Source organism: Cygnus olor, chromosome 1 (genome assembly GCF_009769625.2).
Source record: "Cygnus olor isolate bCygOlo1 chromosome 1, bCygOlo1.pri.v2, whole genome shotgun sequence".
In the NCBI taxonomy this organism is placed as follows: Eukaryota; Metazoa; Chordata; class Aves; order Anseriformes; family Anatidae; genus Cygnus; species Cygnus olor.
The window spans coordinates 138,063,571-138,084,057 of NC_049169.1; the positions used below are offsets into that span (position 1 = coordinate 138,063,571).

Here is a 20,487-nt window from a genome sequence, read left to right on the forward strand (position 1 = left end):
TGTGTGATAGGAGGATAGCTACTAACAAAAGTAATTGGTGCTTCCAGTTTATGATGACTGGTTCTCATTTGAAATTCCACGTAATGTATCGCATGCAGAGACAGCGTATATTCTTCACTAAATGCTTCTTGCTCATTCAGGGTAAAACCGAATAGCATACTAGTAGTTTTTAAACGTATACTTGTACTAGGAAGTTCAGCACTTGTATGCACTGGCTCATTACTTTTTGAGTATATGTATGTCGTGTACTCTATGCTTTTAAAAATCTAAGAAGCAGTTGCTTTATTCCTCCTTTCTGTACAGCGATTACCTTTACCTTCAGTGAAATTTTTGCTTTTCATAGACCTGCCCTGGCTAATATTAACTAGATTTCGGAAAAAAAAAAATCCTTTAGCCCTTCATGTTGATGAATCTGATTCATAGTAAATTCCTTTACAGCTCTTACTTATTTTGTAAGTAAAATGCTAGTGAAATATAATGAAATTGCTGTTTCACCCTATTTCCTGCTAGGAAATTAACCTTGCATTCTGTGGGGAGATCTCTGTGTACTTTCGAGGTGGGTGATGCCTGCTCCTCATTTCTCAGCCAGCTTTTCCAATAGTGACTTGCTCTTCTGTCATCATAAAAGCACAGTGTAAAATCTAGCTCTGGCAATGTTGGCTGATTCTAGTCACAGACATCCTCCATGCTTAGCTTTTTGTGTGGCAGTAATACTCAGCTGAAGAGTACCCTTGAATGATTCCATCTTATGGCCTCCCTTTCTCTTTCTTTAGAACCATGGAAGAGTAAGTCTTTTCTTTTTGGTGCCTTGTGGTGCCACCAAGACATTTTCATCAGCCCTGTAGCAGTAGTTAAATAACTGTTTACCTGTTCAGGAAAAAAAAAATTAAAAAATAAAAGAGGCTTTTGGTGAAGTTTGGGGGTATTTTAGCTATTTGTTTGCTCAAATTTCTCAGTAACATTTTCTGATTTCTGATTTTCACAGCAGTGCTGTTACTTGGATCACATCCCGTGTCCATTAGTTCTGGACATTTTTAACCTTGTTTCCAAATTCCTGCTTCTGTCAGTCACCTATGAATTGATTTGAATCTTAAATTTTAAATCCTTCTCTTTGATGAGGACACATAGTGTTCGAGTATGCCTTACTTGCACTTTTAGAATTTCAAGTAAGCAATTGCAGAAATATTAGAAAAACTAGGCCTGATTTGTTGCATTTGTGTTTAGATTTGAGGGGGTTCTGACATAGTCTTTTGTTTTGTAAATGATTAAGTGTAACTAAGGAAAGCAGTAAAAAAAAACAGCAAAGCATCTGAAAACTGAATTTTCTAAACTTCGAAGGTATCTTAATTTAAAATTATATTTTAAAAGTCCACTAGGTGGCAGACTTTAAAATTTCAAGGGATTGTTTTTAGTAAATTCTCTTTTCGAGCTGATGGTTGTTGTTTTCATACATCAAAGGGTTGGTCTGTATTGAAATGAGAAAAGGTATGTTCTTTGACCTAAACATGGCTGATCTAAAGAGTATGAATAAGAAATAGTAATTTTACCGTTAAAATCATTCTTGATTATGGGGAAAATATCTTAATGAATTATTGAAGAAGAGGAAACATCTGAGTTATAGTCATAGCCAGATTATTCTCATCCTAGAGAGAAATTGAAACTAGAAAGAGGAAAATACTGTTTAGACCCTACTCTCGGCCAAATTATCCAATTTTATGGTAAGGCACAAGAAGGCCTGCTCAGGTTTTTGAAAAATGAAAATAAGTACTTGAGGGATGTACAAGGGAGAAGTGAACGCTCTTATAAAGCAGCACAGACGTGGATGGAATAACAAGCATGGATTTGGGTCTTTAAAAATGGTAATTTGGCTAAATGGTATTAGGAAAGATTATAATGTTCAAGGTAAGGTGTTAAATCTGATATCTAAAGTGTCTGGAATAAAGCACACTGTTACTGGGTCCTGTCACAGTTGAATCCGTGCTTTATTTCAACATTTATTTTTTCCTCTTTATCTTCTGGGTGCACTCTGTGAGAAGTTAAAGCAAAGAGGCCCTTATCTGTCACAATACTTTTCTTCCTTCTCCTTTTATTTCTCGTGACCTTCTGTCATATCTAGGTCCCATTTTAGCACAGATTTTGTAAATTCTCTTAATGCTTTCTTTGTTGTTTAGTTTTAATAACCTTCTAATTAACCACTAGGTCCTTGAGAACCTTTGCTTGTGTCACAATACTGATATCAAAAAAGTTAGCAAGCAGTTGTTGATTGCATGGTTTCCTTGGTAGCACGGGTTAAAGATAGCATCTCTAAATTGCAGGGTGATTACAAATGTAAGAAATTCCCCCAGGCAGCTTTTTAGTTTTATTAACTGTACAGATCTACATGTTTTCCAGCTTTCCTCCTATGTTCTTTTTGCACACTTATGGGAAGATGTTCCTGCATTTTTGCAGTTCCTATTTATTGCATCATGCAGGGGCTGCACTGCGTTTATTGCTGGGAAGGCTGTATAGGATCACAGGTCACGGGGCCTAGATGTTTAATAAAATGACCAACAAGAGAGGGGCAGGGCTGGGATGAAGTCTGGGAAGTGGGGATGGGGGGTTAGAAGAAGTGAATCCAGAGAGGCCAAGTGAGGGATTTGGGGCTGTGGCTTGCATGATAGAGCATGTGACCCAGAAACAGCAAACAAAATATTTTTGTGTGTTAAAGCTAATAAGGGTGACAAAGTTGGATGTCTTGCTACTATTAATGTTATTTCCTGACATAGTGCATAGCTGGAAGAACACAACTATTTATCTGGGGAAGGCAACCTGTTACCTTGTAATGCTGAATCCGTAACAGAGCGCCTTATGCCTTGATAGTAGTTTGTTAAAACAAAAATGTAATGCTTTTGCAGAGTTTATTGAAATCTTCTGGCACGTTTTGAAAGATGAATTGCATAGCAAATGTACCCTAGTCTTACATACTGATTTCATGTGGAAGCCAGATCAATGTAATTTATAAATGAATCAAGAAGGGTTTTGTTTTCATTCAGGTCTGTCAGGGAGTTGGTGGGTGGACGCTGGCATGGTTGGCAGCACAGTGTGCAGCACGCTTGGAAAGAAGAGAAGGGAGACAGAGGGCCTGTTACACAGATACGGAGTAATATCCCTCAGGATCGTCCCTCAGGGGCAACAGAACTTTTGTCTAGCGTGTCAGGGAGTTGGAAAGCAGATCCACTTGAGGTAGTGCCATTCAGCAGTGTGAAGGAGATCGGAAGCAGAGAGCTGCACGTCTCATCTGGTGCTGATGGGTATCTAGGAATGTGTAGCGTGCTTGCTGTTGGCCATTGGCAACATACTCTGGAGCAGGAATTGCTTTTCTTGGAGTTAAGAGGTAGGTGTAGGTGACCAGCTCACTTTTTATTTGCCTAAGGCCTTGTGGAGAGCTGCTGGCTGTGGTGATGGAAGGAGTTAGGTCTTCCTGCAAGGTGGCCAGGCTTCCTGCCAGGGGCAGGTTCTTGCTTTCTGAGCTCTCTGCTCATCGAGGTCTTTTGAGACAGTTGTTGCTTTCTGCTTGGGCTCTTCTGCTTAAACTCCAAGCGCTGTGCCTATCTCCTCCTGAGAGCTGAAGCTACGGGCTTGTGTTACGTAGTGTGGGAGCATGGAGTATGTTCATAGTCTTGCTGCGCTTCAAACCGTTTGCCATGTCTGACACAAAATGAAGTCTGTACTGACCTCTTGTGCCAGAAATTTCCATTCCTTTAGAGTATGGACAAGTGGCTGATGATTTGCCAGGTGCGTGGATTTATTTAATTGATTTACAGACAACTTTGTAGTTTTGCACAATGTCCTGTCTTGGGGTCATCGTGGCCATTGCCCATCTTGGCTTCCTAAAAACCTTTCTGTGTTGAATCATGACGGTTTCCTGTGCTGTCTGTCTTCCTTTCCAAGGATGAAGAGATCTCTATGGGCTCAGCTGATAAAAACCAAATGGATAGATGGATATGCTGTTAAGCTTAATTGCTAAAATATCCAAGTGGAAAGGTGCAAAACTGGAGAGTATAGAAGCATTTTAGACATATGTAGGCAGGACCCCAAGGCTCCTGTCAAACCTCTTCGTTCACACGGAATGGCAGGGAATGGAAACCTTCTGTGGATTCCTGTGGGCTCCCACAGAAGATTTTCTCTCATAGACCTTGCATAAATACTGTAAAGCCCAAAGAAAGGAATTCAAAACAGAATGAAACCAGCTGGAATTCAGGAAATAGGCTTGTGGGTGTCTGTGGCTAGCATAGTGCTTTGAATAAAGGCTTTGTCTAATATACAGAGAATTGGATTAAGCTTGTTACTACCGTAATATCTATTGTTCATCTGATGTAGGTGTAAGGTACACAAATTGTCAGGAATAACACGTTGGTGTTACCGATCTCAGCAAAGATAGCTGACAAGTAGGGGTTAAATACCAGGTTTAAATAAATTCCACTCAAAATAGGGTTGTTTGAGATCCTAATTCTGGCCATTGGCATCATAACAAACACTTGTCTTCCAGTGGGTAGGTGATCAGGTGATGGCTAGGTATATGTAGATAAGCATATCTTTGGCCAGGCCCAGAAGGCCCCCATTCATGTAGCAAGGATAAGCAGGACAGATACAGTAAAGGGAGAAGCTGGTCATGAGGACCCGCTGAGCTTTGCAGTGACGGTTCTTCATTAAATTGCACAAAAGTGGAAAGGGCAGAGAGGCAATCCAGAATTAAATCAGGCAGCTGGAATGCTCTGATATGGGCTCCTTTAAAACAATTCTGATAAGCTTGCCTCGTATTATGTGAGAACATACGCATCCAGATGGTAAGATGGGATTGTCCTTTAGTTCCGGTATCAAAAAACAGAAAAGCAATACAAATCTAGATATGCAGAAAAGCTGCGTATCATCATCAGTTATCATCAGTATGTTTTACCTGACCTTATGGATAGGTATAAACTTGGGTATGGAAAGGTCAATAAACAGCAGATTGCTCCAGTAGTGGGGAAGCAGCTCCTAGGCTGACTCAATGACTCGAGAAGGAGCGCTGGGGCTCAGCCAGTCCTTAGGGTAAGTTATCATCGCTAGGACAGCGTGGCGCCTCTTGGCAGTGTCTTGCTTTCATGCAAAGCAGCCACTCCTGGCACCTTTGGCAAGTAAGACTTCTGGGAGCTGCAGCAGCAGTCTTTCACAGGAGCACTAAGGAGCGGCACCCATTTGGGGGCAAGCCACTGTTGATCAGAGCTCACTGGGCCCTTATAGCTTCGGAGCAATTTCCATGTCTAGAAACATTGCTCTTCAAGTCTCCCTTGCTGCTCTGTAGTGGCTTGGCAACTGAGGTCTCAATGCTGATGTAGACCAAGTGGCTGCATTAAGACAAAGCTGTTGTCGATTTGCACTCACCCAGGACACGGAAACTAAACCAATCCTGCATTATAAAAGTGAGTTGTTCTTTAACAACTTTAACTTCTATTTTAACAACATTGCCCCAAGAGTGGTTTGTAGAAGAGGGTGTGTTATCAGCCAGAAACTGAAGCATCTCACTCTCGTTGTCTTCTACAGTTCTCACTGACCTGGGTTTAGGGGCTAGGCTGATCAGGAACTGTGATGGGTGAAATTCATTCATTTGATACGTGCATTCAGAATACGTCATGGAAACATACAGACAGAGAAGCAGCAGCAGCCCCATCCTAGAAAAGAAACGTGCATAGATGAATAGACTAGCACTGAATGCAGCACTGGAAAAAATAGGACTCTGGAGATATGACAGTAACAGGGTGAAGCGGTAACAATAACATTTTGAAATGATGCGTAATTTCTCCATAGGCTGTTGGAATTGATCATGTGGAATGGGTGGAATAATGTGATAAGACGGTACTTGAAGTAATGATAATTACGGGGCTTAGCAATTTATTCCCACTTTCCGAAGGCTTCCTTGTAGATGATATTGCAAAAAAAAGAAAAAAAAAAAAAGCTGTTTAAGGAAACTTAGTACAGTGGAAAGTCATTTGGGAAAAAAAATAATCAAGTAAAGGAATAATTAATTGTTCTCAGCACAAAAACCCAGTAGTGACACAATGTCCTACTAACAGCTGTTAGAAGCAAAGACATAAAAGTGCTTGCTACAGCAATACTGTGCCGTTTGCTAATGCTTGCAGAAAATTTTCAAGAGTAAATGTTGGGTGCAACTCACAGTAGTCACACTAAAAGCAAATAGGCTTTGAGGAAAAATCAAAATTGTTTGGAAGTTTCCAAGCTCTACGTTGTCAGTAACTCGTATATATATACTGTATTGGATTCTGCCTACCCTAAAATAGCAATTTTGACAAACTTTAATGAAGCAGTTTCCTGTTGTGATAGAGCATCTGTGTTCATTTGATGAATCTTGAAGAACCAGAACTTGAAATGGGAGAACGTGAAGTGGAAAAAAATGTAAGCAGCTTTTAAAATGAGCAAGTCCACCGTGCGTTTTACAGAAACAATACAGCAGGGAGGTTGTCGCCACCCAGCGAAAATCGCTGTTCTGGGTTTTCCTGCTTTTAGTTCCCAGTAGCCGTGGCGTTTCAGCCGGGACGAGGGCCGTACGTGAGCACCACCTAGAGGAAATATCTTTAAGGGGTTTTCTGGTGCCTCCCCTCTCATTCTTTCAGGTCTGATCCTTGACCCTTACCGCCAAAGAGGTAAAGTGGAAGGAGAAAAAAAGAAACCGAGGCGTTGATTTTACACACGGGGGGGTGGCACTGGGCTGCTGGTCCTGGCCCAGGCTCTCCCTTTGAGTACGGCCCCGAGGCGGGCGCTGCCTTTTTGTGTGTAAACACAACAGAAGCTCCAACCAACACCCTGATCTCGTCGGGGGGGGCCGGGCAGGGAGAAAGGGCCGTGGCGGCGGGACGAGGAGGAGGAGGAGCTGGAGCGGCAGGAAGGGTGTTTCCCTGCGCGGCTCCCGCTCCCGGTGACTCAGGCAGGAAACTCCCCGCCCGGCGCGGCCCAGGAGCGGAGCCGCCCGCTTGAAGCCCCCCTCTCGGCCCCCCGGAGCCCGGCCGGGCCCCCCGGAGCCGGCAGCGCCCAGCGGGTGAGAGCGGTGGCGGCGGCGGAGCCTCCCCGGGCTGCGGAGCGGGGCGGCCCCGGGCTGCGGGCCCCGGCGGCGGCGCCTGGGGTGCGGCCTCGCCCCCTGCCCGGCTTTCGGGCGCCGTGCCCCTTCCACCCGCGGCGGGCGGTGGACTCGTTTGGGGGTTTTTAGTTTATTTTACTTTATTTCCGCGGCGTCCCCGTTTCTCGTCGTGCGGCGGGCTGCGCCTGCTGCTCGCGGGTGGGTGCCTAAAAGCCGGCCTTTTTCTCGTTTAGTGCAAAAAGTCCTAATTCTCGCCTCGGCGACCGTGATCCGTCGTCATTGCTCGGGTTTTGCTTCCTGGGTTGTCCCCTAGCGGGTTGGGTGGGGGAAACCCCTCAGGAGCAAGCAAAAATCGTGTATAAGTTCACCCTGCTCTTCCCATCAAGGGGGCGATCCCGTCGGTCTGCAGCCATAGAGTAGGGCTTTTGGGGAAGTCGAGCTTTATCCGGTTAAAGGAGCGATGTTTCCGTGAAAACAGCGGCATAAAGGGGTCGCTGGGTAGTGGCGTGCTGCTCTTGGACGTCTTATACACACCTCAGATGTGTTTCCGACAGACGAGGACTGAAACGCATTTCATCCCTTCGAGTATTTCTTTCACCCCTTCAGGTGTTCCTCTAGCTCCTCAGCAGCTCCGTGAAGCGTCTGTACCTTTCGGTAAGCTCTCGCTGCCTTGCTTTTTTTATTCCTGCGCCGTCTGATGATAGGTTTGAGTGGCATTTAGACATGTAAATTGTTATTTATGCCAGGGAGACGTGTTACAGGGAAGTCGTCTTGGAGTCTGCCCAGAGTGGTGGCTCCCCTTTCGGGGAGGAAAGCTGCCTGGAAGGGTTTCTCCTTAATTACACGGTCCTACAGCACGCTGCTGTAAACTGTGGGAGATGCAAAGCTTAGGTTAGGCTCTCTAATGAGCAAGGTCCTTATTGCATTCCCATTATTTGTCACAATTGTATTAACTTACTGAAAACTTCCACCTGCGGTGTCCCTGGTTAGTGTGTTTTTCAGAGCGGAGCTTCTAATAATACCCTAAGATAACTTTTTATTTTCCGGGTTACGTTGGTATCAGTTGCATGTATACAAACTGCTTTATGCACAGGCTGAGTCTGTACGCTCTGTGCTCAAAGCCGTGCTGCCAGTCCTCACAAAGGTTCTTGCTTCTTAGTTTTACCTGACTCCTGCTTTTTACCCTTTCAGAAACTCTTCTTGTCTCTTTCCTCCTGACCTAATGTAAGAGACTTTCTAGCATTCCCAAACAACTGGTCCGTGAAGCCTGGCTGGTGCAGGCAGCCAGCGTTGCTCTGGCTGCCCGGAAGGAGGAGGAGGAGGAGATATTCGGAAACAGCCTGCAGAATATTGGGGTACAGCAGGAAGGCTCAAGTGCAGCAGCATCAAAACTTGCTCGAGGAGATGTGCAGTAGTGCTTCTCTGCAGCAGCTTAATATTTTTTTTTCTTTTGAAGGATAATGATGCGATTGATAGAATTTCTGTAATTTCTAGTTTTCAGATTATTGCACCGGACTTTTTTTCCTTGATTTTAAATGAAAAACCTCCTAGAATCTTAAACAAACCAAAACCAACTCCAAACAACAACAAAAACAAACAAAAACCAACCCAGGGCCTCCCGTAAACTTCATCACTGATGAAGAAGGGTAAGACCGCGTTGTTTGCAGACCTTGGGTTTGGTCAGCTCTTGTTCAGGGTGATGAGGTGGAGAGTGGAGCAGTGTTTGAGATGTGTTCAGACCTCTTCTAACTGAGGTCTGAATATTGTGTTATCTATTAAGGGGATTTGAATTGTGAAACTTTTTTTTAAAAATCCATATTATGAGAAAGGGAACGTTCCACAAACAATCCATACTCTTCGTTTCTTAACTCCTGAATGCCTGTTTGACTTACAAAAAATTGTAGCTCTTCAGCGCACAATGTACATATGCTATCTAAAGCATTTGTTAACAAAATCCTCATTTTTTCAGTTTGCTCGAGGTGGAAATCTGCCCCTAGGCTTGAACCCACAATCTCTCTTGACCAACTACACAGACCTTAAAGTATAATTAAATAATTAACAGATACCTGTTCCAGCTGCATGATTATGTTAGAAGTTTGTCTGATGTGCTGCTCAGTTTTGTTTAATGCTTTCTTTATTCTCTCTGAAAGAGAGGTATCTTGGAAGGTGACAAGTTCGTGAGAGCAGGCGTCATGATCTTTACATAAAAGTCTGATGATTCTGAGAAGCAGGTTATATTTATTTATTTATTTATTTATTTATTCCTGAGAAAGACTTCTGAGACATTCAGATCAAGGCTTGTTTAAAGAGTGGAGACTTCGGAGCAGTTGTACCGGATCTACAAAGTTACATAAGACGGAACAAAAAACCCTTACAAAGCTCCTTTTCGTGGATTCAGTTTTATTCATCGGTTGGCCAGAAAGCTGCTAGAATCACTTGCAGTGTTATACCAGAGAAAATTAATTTTAGGATAATTTCCACATGCATTTATGTATGAGTCAAGACAATTTCATTTTACAGTCATTGCTCCGCATTCTCGGGGCAAATTCTTAATGTGGTTCCTTTACTGTACCAACAAGTAAAAGTGAACTTTAATGTTGGGCAGTGTGTTATACCGTAGTGAATCAGAAGTCAAGATATGATTGGCTTGGCTTCTCTTGAAACAGCAACAGTGAGAGTTTCTGAATTTTTGTTGTCTATATATTTTTGAACAGCTGTAGTTACTATGGCAAGCCCCAACTCAGTAAGCAGTTATTCATGAACTGCATTAAGTGCTTGTTTCTGTAGGGGTTCTGCAGGAGCTTGACACAAACTGAGCACAAATGGCCAGCGAAGTGGTTCGGATGGATCCATGCGTGCACATGGGAATGTGATTCATTTAAATGCTTCTGAGTTTCCCCTTGGACATGCTCTCGATTAGATCACTTGGTAATTTGAGAGCAAGAAGTAAATAGAATGGGTTTGGAAACTCCTGATATTCAGAACATATAACTTGTTAAAAGTGGCCTCTGATAGACTAAAGACCTTATTCTTTTGGGGTATTTTGGTAGTTTTTGACTACACTGTTACTTTTTACAAATAAAGCTACCTATATTTGGCTTTTTTTTTTTTGTGGATATGTGCAGCTCTGGCACAGGAACATCAAAGAAGGACATTTCAAAATTGTGAAATATGATTGTATCCCCACAAAAACGCACTGAGAATTTAGTAGTGGTGCTACTTGTATTTTAAGCTACAGACATCAGCTTAGGTTTCTTCTGTGCTATTCATTTGGTCTCAGAGGCTGATGTTTCGTTTATAGGGCTCAGGGGTGTACTTTGCTGCGTAACACTGATAGCTCGCAGTGTGCATTGGTTTCTCGTTTTAAGTGTACTCGCATTAATCAACATCATCTGTCTTTGCAGTGATAAAATGAATGTATGATGCACTGATGTGACTTGCATCTCTTCTCAGGAGGTGTGTGAGAGAAGTAAAGGTGAATGTGATGGTCCTCGAGCTGGGCAGCTGCTCCCTGGTCCTGCAGGCACATTGCTGGGAGAAGTGCCCTGGCATAGCTTAAAATGCATACCCTTCACGAGAGGTGAAGGGTATTCATTTTACCTACTACCTTTAGTGATGCTGTTCTTATTTCAGATAACCGGGTAACACTAACATGTAAGTAGCTGGAACTTAAGGTTTGACTTTTGTTAGGAACAAGCGCCAGGGCAGCAGGCTGTGATGTCCCCCGTTGCCCGTTTTGTGAGCGCTCATTGCTGACGAAGCCGTGACTCCGCTCATTGTGGAGCGAATCGCACAAGTATGCTGTACTTGGACTGGACACTGGGAATTAAATTTTTTCCAGTTTAGTGGCGTCTCCCTCAGCAAGCCTCTCGCAGGACTTGTTTCTGCAGGTCTGCTTTTCAGGAGTGTTGATCAGGAGGTGATAGAACGACCAAACAAGTTTTTTAAAGCCAAGAATTACTCAATTGGAGCATAAAATGCCTTTTCCCCTCCCCCTTACTCCACCCAAAGGCATCTTAATATTTTAGAGAAAGTGTAGACTTACACTGTTTAGATGACTGCTTCTACAAATGGTCATCAGTGGTGAGTCTCTGTAATGCTTTTATGAACAAATACTGTATAAAGTGTAAGAAAAATAAATAGTGCTGTTGGTTTTAGAAAAAAACACTAAACACTTGTTTTTTCAAAGCCAGCACTGTGTTAGGACATGGAGAAGGCTCTTGGGAGATCTCATCGTGGCCTTCTGGTACCTAAAGGGGGCCTACAGGAGGCAGGGGGGGAGTGGAGTGACAGGACAAGGGGGAATGGCATTAAACTAAGAGGGTAGGTTTAGGTTAGGTATAAGGAAGAAATTCTTCACTCTCAAGGTGGTGAGGCCCTGGAACAGGCTGCCCAGAGAAGCTGTGGATGCCCCATCCCTGGAGGTGTTCAAGGCCAGGCTGGATGGGGCTTTGGGCAACCTGCTCTGGTGGGAGGTGTCCCTGCCCATGGCAGGGGGTCGGAACTGGATGGGCTTTAAGGTCCCTTCCAACCCAAACCATTCTGTGATTCTCTGACATGAGTCTTAAGAGTTGATGTGCTAGGTAGTGATTCCAGAAGCCACGTCTGGAAAATGACTTGGAAAGAGTGCATCCCCCTCTCCCTGGAGGAAAACAATGTTTTCTTCCCCACCCCGGCCCCTGATCTTGTGAAATCAAAGCACGGTTCAAGACCTTACATGCTTAAATAAGCAGTTTGTTTAACAAGAGGGGTTGTATTATTGCTTGGACCGAAATGGAAAGACTCCATCCAGACTCAGTCAGTTGTTCAGTCCTTGTGGGTCATTTCCCTCACCTGTAGCATGGCAGACTGGTGCTCTACCCACCATCCTACCTGCAACTTTCAGTGTGTGTGTGTAGGTGCACCCTCATTTGATTAAAATAACAGCAACGTGTCGTTGGATAAGGATAACCCACCGAACCTATGTGGAATGGGCAGTTCATGAGCAACATGTGCCAGCAGTCCTTCTCCAGGACGAAAGGTGCTGTGTCTGAGGAACGCACACCCGCTTTCTCCTCTTCTTTCTGGGGTCATGGTGGTTCTTGCTGTTTTTTTCTTTGTACTTTGCAGAGTTCTTAAATTGGGAATCTTCTCCTTGCTGAGAAATGAGAGGGCTTTTCGCAGCTGCTGAGCATGCCCTAAGTTCAGTGCTTTAGTGCGTAGCTGCTGTGCTAGGTTTCAGGTGTTCCCAAAGCAACGCCGAGCAGCATCGCCTCCTAACACATCTGCGTGGCAGAGCAGGAGCTGGTTTACAGAGCTCCTGCAGCAGCAGGAGGAATCTGAAACACCAGCGCGGAAAAGACGCAGATTGAGAGTAGCTGCAGGAGATACGGAAAAATGCCCAACGCAGCAAAACAAGAAGAGAAGATCAAACCAACAGGGGGGGAGTGAACTGTGTGAGAGGAAAAGCACATGAAAAAGGGAAGGGGAGTTAGCCAAGAAGCAATCAAAAGAAAGAACTGGAAGTCAAAGGACAGCAAAACGTAAGTTGCACTTGCTGCAATTCAAAGACGTAGCATCAGAGAGTGTTAAAGGGGTGAGGGAAATGAGTGCAGCAGAACCTAACCTAGAGTGAGAGGATAGAGCTTCAGCTTCCTTCTGTCCTGAGGAGAGGCTAAATACTGCAGAAGGGTTTTTAATATGTGCATAAGTTGAAGATTCATTAATTTTTTAATTTCATGTTCACACGCTCAGCTTGGTAAGAATTAATGAGCAAATCAACACAAGCCTCCTCAGCCATCTAGCCCCACTAGTAGTGGGTATGTATTTTTTATTATTATTTTTTAAACAAAGGGGCTCGTATTTTGGGCTTGAGGCTAAGTTACGCAGATAAGCCAAACCAAGGAAAACACCTGTGAATTCCCGTCGTGCAAGTGCTGTTGCTGAGCAGCTGCGTGCTGCAGCCCGGGCCGCAGTGACAGGCCCTCCCTCCTTGTCCACGTGCGTGGGATTCCTTCGGAGCGAGGAATTGCAGGGCTGGGCCCCTGGCGTGCCCTCGTTATGGATTTACTAACAAAACGGGCAGCGATGAGCAGAACCAGGTTCCCCTTTTTGAAGCGTGTGGGTCACACTGCGCTCGAGATTCATGCGTGGGGGTAGGATTCGACCCTAGGTTTGATCATCAGGATGCTGCATCTCTCCCGCAGGGCTCCAGGATGCGTAGCAGTGCTGCGTGTGTAGTGCTCGCCGGGCTGCCCGCTGAAACACCCAGCAACTGTGAGCTGTCTGCTGCAGGAACTGCTGCTGTAGGAGCAGTGCGCGCCCAGCCGCGGGCTGCTGCTGGCCCAGCACAGAGATAAGCCTTCCCTTAGGCTGACTTGCGAGGCCGTAAGACCGTGGTAGGAGGCTGGTAGCCCTGGAGGGGGGACGCCTGCAATTCCTCCACAAGCGTGACTGATTCTCAGCTGCCTGCTGCTCCGTGTGTCAGCCAGCCGCTTCGTCTCACTGACCGCGGTGTTGGCAGCGGCGTCCTCCTGAACTTGGTGGTGCCGTGGCGGGGAGGGAGGGACGGTCCTGACTCATGGCAGCGTGGGTTTTGGGTTCCACGCGCGGCGCTGCGGCTGCTTCCCCGAGCGTCCGGCACCGCGCCGAGTTCGGTGTCGGAGGGGCTGAGGATGCTGTCGCTGAGAATCTGGACATCGCTTAAAGAAAGGGGAGTTCAGTGGTGTAAATAACAAAGTTATGAGGTATTTACCTGTAGGGGATAGCTGTAGGCTATCTTAATAAAGAAGGGTTTGCCTGCTTTTGCCTGGTTCCTCCTCTGCACCCTTGCAATGCCGGGGCAGGAAACGTGCGCCACCCCACAAGAGTCTAATACTGAATTAACTGCGGCTGTTGTGTGACGTTCTTCTGGGGTTTGCTGTGCTGCTGGGGTAGGATAATTGTCTTGTGCTTTTTTATTTTTTATTATTTTCCTTTTTACACTTCCTGAGCCTTTTTTATTCCAAATACAGACCCTATGAAAGCTTAACTGCATGTCGGATCTGTTGCAGAAAGGACTGTCAGCTGCTGTTCGCTTCCTTCTGTCCCTTACTTTAATAAGGTGGGTCAGTAAATGAAGTGAAAGGACTTTTTCTTGCTCCCTCGGCTTATGCAAAACTGTTGCTTAGGAACGAAGAGGAGCTCCAGTCCTGAAAAAAAACACCCCAAACCCACACTGCATTAATCCCCTTCGCAAAAAGGCAGATCCTGCCGTCAGAGCACTGAAAAAGAGCATTCAGACGGGACAGATCCAGCATATTGCTATTCTCTAAAGCAGTTTAGTTATCAATTTGTTAAAATCACTTCTGCTCAGTCTGAATTGATAGATCCCCAGTTGATCAGCTGCCAATTTTGAAACATAATTAAGTTAAAAGAAAACTAAAAGCAAAATTTTGAAAGAGATCTTGGAAGTTTGAAAGAAAAGTGAGGATCACAGTTGTTGCTGTACTGTTCTTGGAAGAGAAAATGAATCCCTTTTGTTAGCTCTTGCCTTCATAAGGGCCTTTTGTGTTCGGTCTCGTGGTTTAACTCGAGTTGGAACGTTACGAGGAATATTGAATCAATTTATCTTCATAGCAAAATGATCCAATTGATTTTCTGCAAGCCAGTAACATGCAAGAATGACACAAGGGAACAGAAGAAATGAGAAAAATGTCGCGTTGCTATAGGGATAGAACTGAACACCGGCTGCCTAGAGCCAGCCTGTTCCTGTGGGAGTGTTGTCATTGATTCCTACGGAGTTTGCTGAGGTCCCAGTTCATTAGATCATTCGCTTGTCTTTTTAAGTTTATCCCTATTTTAATTTCTCTCCTACTGTGGATGGTCTGCTTGAATACCTTCGTGCCTCTTTTTTGGAGGATGTGCTTCTTTTCCCCTTCCTTAGCTGCTGTACTTAGAATTATCTGATTTTCATCATTGCATCCTGCCCTGTAAAGTAGGGTAAGCTTTGGTTTATTTACTTATTTAAGCCTATTTTTAAAAATCAAAACAACTCATGCAAAGGTATTTCAATTCACAGATTGCACTGCAATCGTAATTTTCAGAATCCGTGCTAGGCTTAGTTTAAGACTCCTGGTTGAATTTGAAATTCAAAGATGCTTTTGGAGACTTAGGAAAGAAAAGAGCCAGTGTCAAAGGAAGTGCTGTTTAAAGTGCAGACAGACTTCCTCGTTGTTTTATTTTGAGCCTGGGAACATGCACAAGCACTTGGAGATGCAGTGCGTCTGTTCAAAAACAAAGTGAAAAAATGTGTCCAGTGGACTGCAAAAAGGCGCAGGGAATCCCCTCCCAGCACCTGCCTTCAGTCAAATATAACAGTGTTCTCGTCTGTGAAATCATAAAATTTTCTAGAGCTTGTGTAATCCAGCAGTTTTTTGATAAGTCATCTAAAGCCACCCTTATTTATCTCAGACTTTCGCATGATTCTTCAGTTTTTTTGGATAAGAAATATTTTTTTAAGGAAGTTTTATTTATATCACTTCCTTTTTTAAATGCATTTGTGGATTTCACAGCTGTCAGGCTGTTTGAAGTATAACTGTATTTTTGATGGATTCATGCTTTTAAAAGTTCAAGTATGCTCAGAACTCATGGTTAAATGAAAATAAGTACTTTTCTTTCGTTCTTTTTTTCTTTGAGATAAGTCTTTAAGATACTGGTGTAGATACAGATGAGTCCCTGTGGTCTGACTTGTGTAGTTTGTAAAGCTGTGCATGGCTGACAGAAATGGTGCGGTATTCAAGCAAAGATCCAGGCATGTTACTGCATCTGCAGCAGTTCCTGGAGCTCATGGCTTCAATAGGAAGCCAGATGCCAGAAAAGTGCACGCAGGGAAGAGGGAAGCACGTCGACCTCTGGGTGCTCTGGCAACCTTGTTAAACTGGGAGGAAAAACCTCAGGCAGAAGCGAAAAACAGATACACTGCACCTCTTGCAGCTCTCTAGCGCAGCTGTCTCCCAGATGCCACGTGAAGCTGCAGTTCAGCGAGTGTGCGCAAGCAGCCCGTCAGCGGGGTGTCGTGGTTTTGACCAGGCGTGGAGGTGGTGCTGAACCCCTGCTCGTCACACGTCCTGTGCTGCACACTCTGCTCTTACCTAACAGGCAAAGATTTTCATCAAATACTTTTTGCGGAGAAGGGCTTTGTTCTTCATCTGTAGGTAGATCACCAAGCCCGGTTATGAGGTTGAACTGTTCATGTTGACAATCAGTGTCCTCGCAGAGTTCAGATGGATAGATCCTGAAGGCCATTAGAGGCTGTTCCTGGGGGAAGTCTTGCCCAAATTTTTATGGCAGAAGCTTAAAAGGAACTGCTTGGTAATTTCTGCACTTACAAGGAGGTCTCAGGAAGCCTACAGTTACTTAAGTTCATTTGCTTTACCTTTTTTTTTTTTTTTTTAAAAGACTTAGTTGCCAGCAACAAGTTACATCCTCTGGATCTCGGGTGCTGTTGCTGACATGTTTAAGAGCTATCTCCTATCATCTACCAACATTTCCTGTTTTAGGTATTTATAGGACTATCTGTGAGTTGTCTCTTGATCTTCTGCTTGATAAATAGTTTGACTCGCATAACTCTGTACCTGGGAGAAATCTTAAAAACTCAAAGGTGGTGTTTTTGTGTGTTTCTTTTTTTTTTCCTGCCTCCTTAATTCCTTAGAATTTGGGTGTGTTTTTGTTTGTTTGTTTGTTTATTTTTAAAATTTTGACCTTGAAAGTGGAATTGTATTACAGCGGTCCTCGTTTTTTTCATAGTGATTCTGGAGTTAATGCACTTTTCTCTACCCTCTTGATTTCTCAGTCCTTACTTTCTATTTTTTATTATTTTCTTCTGGTAACTTCTGATTTGTTGTTGCTGTTCAAAAGAAATACACAGGAGGAAATTACGGGATTTATTTATTTATCTTTATTCCAAATAGTTTGAAACTTCAGAAGGGCCTAATGAGCAAGCTGAAAGATGCATGTGGGGCATTTTCTGATATGCTTGGAATTAATCTTCTGCAATTATGTTATTCTGGTAGGGATGGAGATGTGGAACAGGCGTATTGATTGCTGTTAGGATTGACCTCATCTCTAAATATCAGAGCAATGTTGAGCAGGGCACTGTGTGCCATGCCACTGCATGACTCTGAACGATGTACAGAATGATGACACTTAAGATAGATCAGCAAACCTTTTGTCTGAATATGTTGCTGAATAATAAGCAAGTTCCTAAGTCAGATCAAAATGTAAATAACGCTAAAGGAGCTTCAAGGTCTGCTGCCTTTCCTGGTTTTGTTTGTCTTGTGGACAAAACGTCATGGAGACAGCACAGTAAGCTCTGCAGCATAAGCTTTTCTGGGCAGGTCAGGCCAATGCTTGTCTACTTCAGAAATGAAAGGGAAGCATATCTTAAAGCTAGTCAGTGACCTTGTGCTAGCATACACAAAGTTTCCCTAAAGAAAACCCTGTGATTGATGCCTCTTACCTTTGGACGTGGTGGGACTTTGCACTGTAAGACTAAAACTTTTCTGTACAGGAGACAGAGATTTTTTGTGTGCTGGGTTTGAAATCCAGAAAAAGAGGCTGGGAATCGGCCCAGATGCTGCTGTCTCAGTTAGGAAGCTGAGTGTGCTCATCAAACACCAACATTTAGCTAACCAGCATCTAGGTGTGTGGGAGTCCCTCTCCTGGAGGGAGGATGAAAGGTAATGAATGCTTGTTTGTTTTTATTAAGTTGTATACTTCTAGGAAAACATGTTCCTGGAATGCATTTTGACTTTAGTGCTGGAATGCTGGGTTGTGATGCAAAGATCACAACAAGGGAAAGAAAAAAAAAAAAGGATAATTTCAAAAGTAATTCATACATGTCTTCTACTTGAGAAAAACAATCCTGGAAAACCTCAGGTAGGTGCAAAGCTGAAAACACAGCATCACAGGAATGTAGTAAGAAAGTAAACCTCACAGCCTGGGTAAATTGACTCGTATAACTATAATTATCAGAGTAACTATGGTGTTTTAATCTGTTCTCATTTAGGTAAACTCCTAATCAGACTGGCTTATGATTTTTTAAGGAGGTCTTTGAAGTTTCTTATGTTCTCTGCCAACAGGGAGTCTGTCAAAATGCTGGTGCTGCTGCCCAGTAATTTCACCTGTAACTTCACTCAGACTGAATGAGTCTCAAGGAAGCAAAACCATCCAGTTTCATGTCTTGGGAATTTTAGTTTCCTTAATTTAATTTTCCTGATACTTGAGGGGGGTGAAGCCAAAACCTGGTTTTGCCAGCCATTCGTGTTTGTACATTAGAAATAACTTCTGTCTTTTGGAGCTGGTTTTATTAACATCAGCAGCAAAAAAGGAAGGGGGTGGAAGCAATGTTGAAGAAAATCTTTGCTGCCCAGGTCGCGGGGCTCGTGCATCAGGAGCTTTTGCGGCCCTGCCCTTCTCACTGCTCTCAGGCCTCTGCTGCTCAGTCCCAGGGGCTGAGGGCGAGCAGAGCCGGTCCCTCGCCACGTCTGCAGATGTGTCAGAGCTGGGCAGGAAGGAGCTTCTTCCTCTTTCACGTCTTGCTAGATAATAGAATAAAAAAGCGGGGAACTGGTGCGGTGAGATGGTGGCTTGGCCAACCAAACACCAGGCGTGCAGATCAAAATTACCAAATGAGGCCGTGAGCGACCTTAAAACAAGGCTTTTGTAACAGTGCACGCCATTAGTTACGTTCTCCTGGTTCCAGAAATGCTGATTTATCTTTGTGAAATCATGCCGAAGGGCTTGGAAAAAAATGCGCTGTCCTGTGTTTCTTCTCACAGTCCAGGGGCAGCAGGAAGCCTGTGTTCCCCTGCCTCACACGTCCCTTCTGCTGAGAGGGGTTTCTCAAAAGAGTGCTGTTAAATAGGTGGTGGCAGTGTAAGTGAGAAGGGATTTGGGTTTTGCTTATATTTTGGTTAATATTTTTAATTTACTTTCCGGGTATTTATATTCTTGGCTCTCTTCTGTGCTGGGGAACTGGGATGTGTTTGAGGTAGAGGAACACGGAGTGGCTGAGGCTGTCAGGGCCCTCTGGAGGCCACCAGGCCCAAGCCCTGCCCCAGCAGGGCCACCCAGCGCAGGCGGCCCAGGCCCATCTCCAGGCGGCTTTTGGAGATCCCCAAGCAGGAGACCCCACAGCCTCTCTGGGCAGCCTGTGCCAGGGCTCCTCACCCGCACAGCACAGAAGTGCTCCTGGTGCTCAGAGGAAGCCTCCTGGGTGCCAGTTTGTGCCCAGGGCCTCTTGGCACTGGACACCACTGAAAGAGCCTGGCTCCATCTTATTTGCACCGTCCCTTCAGGTGTTTGTAGGCACTGATGAGATCCCCGTGAGCCTCCTCCCCTCCAGGCAGAACAGCCCCAGCTCTCTCAGCCTGCTCATAGGAGAGGGGCTCCAGCCCTTTGATCATCTTGGTGGCCCAGTGCTGGACTCTTTCCAGTATGTCCTTGTCTCTCTTGTACTGGGGGACCCGGAACTGGACACAGTGCTCCAAACATCCTTACTAGTGCTGGTGAGGATGTATGGACTGAGGCAGAGCACCTTGTCACTTTTCTTCCATAAAGTGACAACTCCCCTTTATTGCGGTTAAGTGGAGTAACTTTTAGCTTGAAATGGGGAACCCTTATTTCTCTATGGGTTTTGAGTATGGGTGGAGGAGGTTTTTGTAGCGGTTTGTGGCTGCTCACCTGTCCCATGCCGCAGCATGGGAGGGAGCTGGGCGAGTGGGGATTTCTGCTCTGGTAGTGAGTCTGTGGGGAGGGGAAGTTTCAAGTTGGAAGGAGCCTCTCAGTTAAACTATTGCAGGTAAAGTGCGTTGGCTTTTATTTTAGCTAAAGCTTCATCTATAGATACTCAGAACAAAAATATTAAAATAACGTTTATTTGCGGTGCTCTGACTTCTTAGCAACTCTCATCCATTTCCTTCAGGCTAAAACTGTTAAGAGTTCAACCTCCTCACTGGATTTGTGCCCAGACATGATTTTTTTTTTTTTGACATTTGTTTATTTATCAGAGGGAAGATGCCGTGTTTTTTTACCTGCCTCTCATGGGGAATAACCATGGTGGCTGTGAAGGAGCTCAAGCTGGGTGTGGGATGGTGTTGGGCAAGCGTCCCAGGGCAGCTCTGCCAGTGAGCACTCCTGTCAGTCCAGTCCTTCGTCATTTTTCAGCAGGGATTGCAAACTGCATGATAAGGATGCTGCTTGTTTATTTATTTTAATGAAACCTCACGTGCTCGGGCTTGAAGCAAAGCTGGAGCGGTGGTTTCAAGAAGCAAAAGGCCTGCAGATCTTTCTGACGGTAGCTGTTTGAATTTGTTGGCAAGCTCTCTCCGTCTGTGGTTTGTTGGTTTTGCAGCTAC

General features: G+C 44.5%; 1 protein-coding gene across 12 annotated transcripts in view; it reads left to right on the forward strand.

Moving 5' to 3' along the window:
• Window positions 1-6,661: 6,661 nt before the first annotated feature.
• Window positions 6,662-20,487, forward strand: part of CYFIP1 (cytoplasmic FMR1 interacting protein 1) — a 69,155-nt gene continuing 55,329 nt past the window's right edge. The window contains exons 1-2 of one of the 12 annotated variants that reach the window (XM_040535343.1): window positions 6,925-7,072; window positions 7,666-7,765. Coding sequence is in view for 1 of the 12 variants with exons in the window: in XM_040535308.1 (XP_040391242.1) it covers window positions 16,583-16,629 (47 nt within the window). In the remaining 11 variants the exon portion in view is untranslated. Of the gene's footprint in view, window positions 6,681-6,879; window positions 7,073-7,301; window positions 7,766-12,614; window positions 12,634-14,173; window positions 14,193-14,857; window positions 15,071-16,146; window positions 16,281-16,532; window positions 16,630-17,789; window positions 17,809-18,987; window positions 19,007-20,487 lie in introns of those variants that run through there. The other 11 variants (XM_040535323.1, XM_040535316.1, XM_040535333.1 and 8 more) reach the window with 11 other exon arrangements.